At 43.4% G+C, this 9,102-nt stretch overlaps 1 protein-coding gene across 1 annotated transcript in view; it reads right to left on the reverse strand.

Annotated features, from left to right (window-relative positions):
• Positions 1-8,666: 8,666 nt before the first annotated feature.
• The window catches only part of TBX15 (T-box 15), a 28,040-nt gene continuing 27,604 nt past the window's right edge, over positions 8,667-9,102 (reverse strand). The window contains exon 7 of the mRNA XM_010161582.1: positions 8,667-9,098. Coding sequence (XP_010159884.1) covers positions 8,698-9,098 — 401 coding nt within the window. The 3' untranslated portion in view covers positions 8,667-8,697. The remainder of the gene's footprint in view (positions 9,099-9,102) is intronic.

Raw genomic sequence — 9,102 nt, forward strand, 5'->3', positions numbered from 1 at the left:
TGGCCTGGGAGATACATTAGAAAATTATATTTAGAAATCATAAATAATCTTATTATATTGCAGCTGTTAGCATTCTGGGAAATATGGATAAAAGTAGTGGAGATCTGATTTAAAGAACCCCTCAGTGGCACAATTGTGGCAACAGCTGACGGGAGAAAAAAAACCCCATAGATATTATGGAAGGATGAACTTAGAGAATTTTTAGGTTTGGATTCATGCTCAATTGAAATTGTGAACTCCCTGCTTGCCTCGTAGGGGCAACTTACGGATGCTGTATGTTGTTCCTTCTGTTGTAGAACTGTTTGACTTTAAAATGGAAAATAGCATTAGCACTGGGCATCTAGTCCACAGCCCACCCAGGACTGCTCCTGCAGGATTTTCCCAAGCTTTAGCACTGTGACTCTGCTCCACAATTAAATTCAGCTTGTCAAGTTACTTTATTTGATATCCCCTTTGAATTTCACTTTTCTTGATATATCTTCTCTTCACATGTTTTGGATGAGAAAAAGTGACTAATTGCTGAAACTCCGTGTCAAAGGGTGTCAAATTGCCCTGAAGATAGGTCATGAAATTGATTTTTACATGTCTATGGCCCCATTTCATAGATACTGCTCATTGACACTAATACAATGAACACTGAGTTCATCCGAAAGAGATGGATGTCGGCAGATCCCGTCCCATCAGGTATCAGCACACTCATACAATCCCAACGTGAATATGACCTGGATATTAGAAAGGAGAAGGCAAAGAACTAATGCCATATGACAGCTAAGCTTTGCTCCTCCTCTCACTTTTTACTATTTATAAGTCTTAGTTGACAGCTTGAACTATGGTCACATTAGACAGATATTTCCAGCCTTATATTTCTCCTATTCCATTGCAGAACCTCCCCACCCTGTCCTGTGTGGTGGAAAACATAGACTCCAGACCCCAATTTGGATTTGTGCATGACCTAAGACAGGGTCCTCATTTTCCAAGAGAAAGCACATATGCTAAATCAGGAATCACTATTTAACAGGTTTTTAACTCTAGAAGTTCTTTGAATCAGACTGTTTCCTTGATGGAATGATGGAAATGATGGAAAATGCTTCCCAAGTCCCCTGTTACAAGATCAGACAGGTGAGATGATAATAACTCCTAACACTTCTTGGTGTTTTTGTCAACTTGGAAATAAAGAATGAACGATTAGGCATAGCATAGAAACACTTATGCTTGTGTACAAAGTAACCAATTTTATGTGCTTTTAATTGTGAATGTTTAGTGATTAGTTGCCTGATACATTTAGTAGCTATAAACAGTGGATACAATAGTGGATACAATGTAAACAATAAATTTAATACAGCACATTTTATGTTTAAGGACCGAATATGTTTCCTTTCAAAGGCTGATTTTTTTGTTGGTATTTTTTTATCTTTGTGGTCAGATGCTAGATCATTGCAAGCTCCCATGGACAAGTTCAAATTCTCCATCCAAGAAGGACAGTTTACTATTCATTATCCAAAAGTAACTGAGCTATTCACAACACATCCTTACAGACTCCATGTTGCCCTTTTGCTATGTGTTCATGGCCAGTCCTTTCTTTGTTTGTGTTCACTTTATTTTTCATTTTTATGCAGGTTTCATCAGGCTAACTTAACATCCTTCAATATACTTTTTTATTCTTTCTTACTTTTTTTTCCACTCAGTTCACTAAACCTTTCGTTGGTTTCCTCTGGTCTTCTGTAAAACTTGGGATGGCTCCCAACTTCGTAATAATGTTCATGGAGTTAGGAGTTAGATTATCTTATGGATATCACTACAGCTGTAGGAAGGGATGTAACAAATCTGAGTGTAAGACCATATAGAAGTGGAAGTGATTTTTATTTTGTTTCCTAAAATACATGGAACTGCCAATGCACATATGGGACTCACAAGTTCCAAATTTACGGCTCCAAGTATTCTGGGCAGAATCACATGCATGCAAGGGGAGATAGCCCTCCAACCTTCACTTCATCTTCTGGCTTTCTTTTCACTGTTGGTAATGAATTGTTTTTTAGATGGGTCTTTTGTACATTTCAGAAGTCACAGGTGCTGAGCTTTCACCTTGGAATGTTGGTTAATTACTGCACATTGTCTTCTCCATCCTCATTTTGGGTAGATTGCTGTTAAAGCTTGGCTTGCTGGTGTTACAGGAAGAGAAATGGCGCACACAGTTTGCTGTAGTCTTATTGCCATCCTCCTGTTAACTGGATTGCAGGTTTTCTGCTGGTGACTCATCTGTGCTGCGTTTATGGTGAAAGCAACACATTCCTTAGTGTTTACCAGTTTTGCTGCAGTTGAGCATGTCCCTGGCTATCAGTACAGGTCATTTTTGAATCCTTGATCTCATGTTCCTCTGGTGTTTTTACACGTGCACATCTGTGTTCATACTTCTAACTAATCTTAATATTTCTGTATACAGACCTTTGCATAGCAACGTAATATAAACTGTGGAGTACAGTGCTGGCCCTGGTTTGGATGGTTGGCAGGCTGTACTTAAGTTTAGGTTGGGTTAATTGCACTGCAACTTGTTCCAGCTTTACTGGGAGAGGCAGATGCAGGTAATTACATCAAGTCTCCAATCAGTAGACCACACTGTTTATTTACTATATCAAACCAGCTGCTGTTTTTCTTTGCTCCTGTTCCTGGGCCAGTCACAACAGCTTAAGATGCAACTGTATTAACGTGCAATTACCTGACCGCACATTAAGGGGATTGTTATAAACCAGCTCGGGCACGAGAAGAACTTGAGGTCATGTCACCCCTCCTGCCACCCCCATGCCATCCTTGATTCTTACCAAAGAAATGCTGGGAAGGCGGCGGGTGCCGCAGCATGTCCCCAGGGCTGGCAGGTGTGTCATGTAGAGGAAAAAGCCCTTCCCAGGCACAGGCACCTTCACTGAGAATGACTTGGGCAGCCTGTCTTTTTGGCTGAACCAGCATCACCCTCCCCACCATCCTGAGAGAAGGGCTGATGCTCTCTGCTCACAGGCTCACTTGGGCCAGCTCTGTGTACCTGCAGTACTGCTGCATCCAGACAGCTAGAAAATAGGGCACTGAGGTGTCTAAGGTTCTGGATGCCCAAGGGGAGACATGACCTAGCAGGGCCTCAGACTGCTTAGGAAAGCATCCGTGAGAGGCCCATAGAAGTCACCCTATCTCAGCAGTGAAGCACATTATCCAGCTGAATGTCAGAGCTTCCAAAATGCTCAACAAATTTAGAACATTACTGGAATAAGAACAGCATCTGTAGGAACATCTACCAGTGTAAAATTATACAGGCTCCTAATCCTTCTCCCCCACAGCATGCAATGAGTTCCACATTGAGTCAGAAAAACAGACGGGCTCAGTGCTCCAGAGATAGATTATTGCACAATTAACCCTACTGTAGAGGTTTATTGCTTCTCCCCGAATCAGCCGATGCCGACCATTATCCAGCACAGAAGCTATGCTCGTGACCGGGCTGTCGCAACACGACAGCATGCAGCCACCTGAACTGCCCTTTTCCAGTCGGGTCCTCAATTCTGGCAGGCTAAAATTATTGGAGATTTTTATCGTAGAAAGGAGTTAATATCTGAAGAAGTGTGCTCCATGCATTGCTCCTGCCATTGGTCATCATGTTACTCTTCTGGGATGATAAGCAAGTTACTGACATGGAAAAACAACCCTTGAAAAGGGTTCCAGGAATTTTAGCTGTATGCTATACAGATTCCTAGATAGCAATTACAGGCAAATTAGAAGGAGCAGTCAGAAAACTGAGACGCTTTTCTGGAAGAAGCTCTGTGGGTGATCAGCAGGTTACACAAACCCCTCCCAGCAGACCAACAGGCCAGCTCTCAGAAAGGGTCCCATCAGTGGACTCAAAATGCTGGGTTACAGACCTGGCAAAAACTCATCCTGGAGGCTGGTTCTCTAAGGAAGAAGTGCTGAAGGAGTCACATGTTCCTTGGATGGGAACTGGCTTATTTATAGCAAATTACCCCTTGGCCACACCAGCACCCTCCTCACAAAGTTCTGTCACTGCTTTTATAGCTGCATTTCTAGTGTATCTGTAGCATGTAATTGGCATGCTCAGGCGTTCCTCTGCCCAGTACGTGGGTACACTTTCATGTTGTTGTTTTGTTTAGAACGATGCCAAACAAGGAACATCCAGCAAAAGTCATCTGCTAGTGCTAGTCTAACGTGAGCTGTGTGCTCTGGGTCAATGCGCCTAGTTGTGCTGGAATAAAAAAGACACCTGAACACTTCATTTTAAATGGCAAATGACTGTCAGCCCTCAGCTACATCAGTCAAGCTTCATCCAATTTGCAATAAATCAGCCACACCAGCAGATCATCTGCTGTAATTTTTGCTGTATTATATTTTACATAATGTCACAGGCTGTGTACCTAATTTATATTTATCTTTGTGCCCTGAGCATTTTGCTTTAGCACATGGTACTTAACATTCCCTCCAAGAACACTATGTCGCAGCGGAGTGCGACGTCCTGGTCTTGCTGAGCTGCAGTGACTGTGGTCACGGAAATACTTACGTCCTGTGCCTGTCAGTGGGTTAAGGAATGGAGCTAAATAAACTTTGCAAAGCTGACAAACCCTCTCTGATTATTTTTGCCCCATCCTTTTCATTCGTGTAACAAGTTGCGAGGTCGGCATTTGGAACAGCCTGTGCTGCAAGATGAGTGATCTCCTACCATCAAGATTTCCACTACTCTTGCTGGCATTTGGATCAGGGTTTTAAAAAAGGGTACTCCTTCAAAGAGGTACGTGATGTTTCACCTTTTAAATTTGCAGCATCTAACTGGGAGATGTAGAGCTTTCACTTCTCTCGGGCTGGAATACAGAAGCCTGCATGGACTAAGAGCAAATGGGTCAGCCCAGGAGTGGCGGAGTAAAGACGCCCTGGATTCTGCAGCTCTTGGTAGATGCTCTGATGTCTAATAACATGCATATGCCAAGTGAAACGTGGCTGGGGAGAGAGTGCATGCTGGATACTTGTTCCTTGTGTGGCTTCTTTGAATGGGATGTCATACAGTGGCCTTCCCTGCACTGAGGAAATGAATAAGGCTCTGTCCTTCAGGAAGGAAGGAAGGAGGGCGGGAGGGCAGGCAGGCGGGTGGGCAGAAGGAAGGGAGAGAGGGAGGAAGAGAGGAAGGGAGGAAGGAAAGGAGGAAGGAAGGAAGGAAAGGAGGAAGGAAGGGAGGGAGGGTGTCCTGCAACACTGGCTACCCACCAGGCAAGCTGGTTCCAAGCAGATCGCTCAGGCTGGCGCTGGTGCATCTCTCCCATTGCCCATCACCATCGCCTCTTCCCTGGGAAGCCTCAGTAAAAAGTGACAAACAGCTCAGAGCCTTGTATCCCTGCAGGGGTGGCAGGGGGAAAAGAGCCACTGCTGTACACAAGACACCTCTGTCATACCTAGGTCCTCTTCAAATTCAATGCTCTCCTCATGTTTCTGAGGGAGTGTCAAGGCCTTAAGCAGTCTGTCTGCCCAGGGTTATCCTGGACGGACTGCACCTGTGCACCTAACTGAACACTAATCCTTTTAATATGCTTTAGTCTGTTATTTTTGATACTGCCCTCCAAACACCACTCTACTTTTGCATTGCACAGTGACAAACAAGGAAAAAGCTTAATATTTTTTTCCCCATTTCAATGTTAGCTTGCTTTTAATCCTATACAGACTGTGAGTATAACTTTCACACCAAATCATGTTTGTGTTCCTTCAACTTCACATCTTGGGACAGGAAAGCCTCTTTCAGTTCTTTTTCCTGTTCTTTTTCAGTCTTGATGCTGAATATTCTGATCCTGAATCAACAAAACTTAAACATTTGCTAAGATGAAAGAACAACTATCTAGTTAACGAAGCTCTCTCATTTTGTACATGTACCAATAAGAGCTAAAAAATATGTCTATAAATATAGTCAATAAATATGGTCAGTATTACCCTGAGGTCATTATAGTCATACTTGGATGGAGTAACATTATCTCAGTATGCTGAAGAGCTCATTTGGATCAGGGACAGGATGCACAATACCTTGAAGGATCATTTTACTGAAGAGTCTGGGTGACAATTTCAAAGCTTTTCCTTGTAGTTTCCTACTAAAATGCATGGAAACTGGGATTACAGTTCTTCACACTAATATTGAAGGTCGAGCCATACATCTGTCTTTTGTTTCTTCAGCAAGTGTTTCCAGTGAAAAATTTTGATTAAATTAATTTTTCATTTTAATCAAGATTAGAAACACGTATTTGGACACTGAGAATTATTTTGATTTTGTAGAATCATATTCTCTTCTTCGATGAAATACAGATTCACTCACAAAGAACTAAATGGAATAAATAAGAAAGAACAGTCTAATAGCCAGCAGAAGGAAATATGGTTCACACAACACACTATTAATTTGTACAAATCATTGCCATAGGATGGAGTCAAACCCAAAAGCACAGCAAACCTCAAAGCCCAGACTGAAGGGTATTTCTGAAAGGACTTCAGAAAGGCTATAAAACTCCCTGTTTCAGGATTAAACCAAGACTTAATTATTAGGGGTAAACAGAAGACAACAAGGGGAGGGATAGATTTTCTCCCATCCGTAGTCATCCCAATCGTTTTCCTGACACTGTAGGAGCTAGAATACAGTCGGACAGACTAGGCATAGAACTGGGAACGGTATTGGTATGCTTATCTTCCCCTGTAAAAACATAAATTAAGAAATGCTTGCAGAACTTATCTTTTAAGGTCTTTCTACCTTCCTGGTGCTTATTTGATTCAGAGAAAAAAAAGTTTTATTAACACAAAAAAAGCTGTAAACTCCGCAGCCATAACTTACAGCCAGCTTTGGCGGAGCTTCAGCTTCCCCACTGCTTTCAGTGTTACCATCTCAATCTCAGCAATGTATTGCAAATGAAAACATGACACATGTCCCAAAATGACATTTAAAAATGAGAAACAAATTCTACTGCTATTTCTAAATATTATTTACTATATTGACTGTGAAAAATTGTTCTGAAGAGCTTTTTGTTAGGCTTTAACGCTCAAAATAACAAATTCAGCTGTCCGTAAGGCAGATTTCCTGTGAAGGCAGGTACTTTATAGACACCAAGCATTCAATCTTTAACATATCTTGAGAAGACAGAGGTTTTATTTTTATTGTATTATTGCCTAGACTTCACAATTTAGCACCGTGTCTTCATTTCCTCTGCTGTGCAAACACACGTGGTGGTATTTTGAAAATGTCTGTCTCTAGAAGACCACTGAGAAAGCCTCACAGACAGAGAAAAACACAGAGGGAACAATTGCAAAGATTTATTTAGCGCATTCTGTGCTTGGCACTTAGAAACAGGGTTCCGTGCATAGGGCAAATCTTTATACACCTTTTTCTTCATACATATTTTACATACCATTTTTATTGCCCTCTTTTATATTCATAATAATGAATCCTCCACTAGGCATATAAATACATTTATCTACAACACCTCACAACAAATCTCAATAATATCTGTGTTCTGTTACTTGGTATTTGCATTTTCACACAACTTAAATGCATAGCTTGCACCAAGCTACAATTGGTTTTATATTTTTAAAGGATTTGAAGAAAACAAAAGAAGAGAGGGGGAGAAAAAAAAAGCGCCAAACAGGAAAGAGAGATGTCAAAAGGCAATGATCTATTTGGTTAACAGAGATCATGTGGCAGGCAGGAGGTGAATATTCGACCTCACTGTTAATGAAAACGCTAATGATTTTCTATGGCAACTCTTGCATGCAAGGTGAGGGAGGCTGGCTACATTTCTGTAGAGCAGAGCCCTCCTTCTCATTGCTCTTCCCCGCGCACTCAGTCTGGACAGTTTCTTCCTGCTGGGCTGAGTGCTAGAGGACACACCTTCCTCCCAAAGGCTGTTGTCCTTTCGGCTTGGGTGCATCACTGTGGGTCATATCAGCAGGAGCTGAGCTCCCTCTCCCCCATGCATCTTTCTGAAGATCAGTCCCTGCTTATGTCTGAGGCTTGCTTGTAGGTTAAAACTTTTCTCTCTCCCATCTCTGTCTGCAGTCTGGGTGCAGGTAAGCTCAACCCTCACAAAGAAACCGCTCCTCAGGTAGATCCAGAAACACCTTTGGGAGGAGAAGCTCCAGCCCAGCAGTACCATTCCTGTGCTACGGTGGGAGAAGGAGCCGTGAGCAACTTGTTGGCTTCAGAAACGGGCTGAGCTGCTCCAGCAGTGAGGAAAGGTCTGGGAAAGGGGAAGTCTTTATAGTTATGGGCAGTGCAGCTTCAGAGGACCAAGCCTTGGGAGACTGCCTTTCTTTAACACCCGGAGGAGACAGCACAAGGTCACGGTTCCCTCCACGCTGAGAGCTCAAACAAGCTGAGAGTTAAGGCACAAATGGTATACTCAGATGCTTCTCTCCAGCTTCTCATTACAGTCATGCCCTTCTCTCTGCAATGTCCAGGATGAGCAGACACTCCGGGCCAGGTCTGGAGGCCCTGGGCTACAACAAGCTGCAACGGCTGTCAGTGGAGGCCTTCCACAAGGTTCTGTGGTGCATACCTACATGGCTTGTGTTCTAAATCATTAAAATACTAGTTCCACTATAAGTTTGAAGGCAAAAAGGCACTGGGATGGGTTTACCCCTGGAAACAACGAAGGTCTGGCTGCCTTCAATGCCAAGGAGAGGCGTGGCTTGTTAGACCATGTGCACAGACATCTGTGAGGAGGAGCCCTGAACCGCACCGTACTGTCTGTTGTCACAGGCGTTGGCCGTCTGCTGGTTGCCGGAGGGAGGGCTGATCATGTGCATCCCGTGATCCATCCCCGTGGAAAGGTATTGCCTCTCTCCGAAGGCCCCACTGGATGGGGAAGAGCAGAGTAAAGTGCTTTGGGAGGTGGTGAGTTTCTCCGGGCTCGCTGCCAGCCTGGGGGAAGCAGGGAAATTGTATCCATAGAGGTTGTAGGGATTGTGCAGGGAGAAGGCGTTGTAGGAGCTCTGCTGCATGTGGCCGCCAGCAAACATGTGTGAAGAGGAGGAGGTGGAGGCAGGGTTGCCTGCTTGCATGACATACTGAAACTGGGAGCTGGGGAAGGACCCCAG

This window comes from Eurypyga helias, unplaced genomic scaffold (genome assembly GCF_000690775.1).
Source record: "Eurypyga helias isolate BGI_N326 unplaced genomic scaffold, ASM69077v1 scaffold18901, whole genome shotgun sequence".
In the NCBI taxonomy this organism is placed as follows: Eukaryota; Metazoa; Chordata; class Aves; order Eurypygiformes; family Eurypygidae; genus Eurypyga; species Eurypyga helias.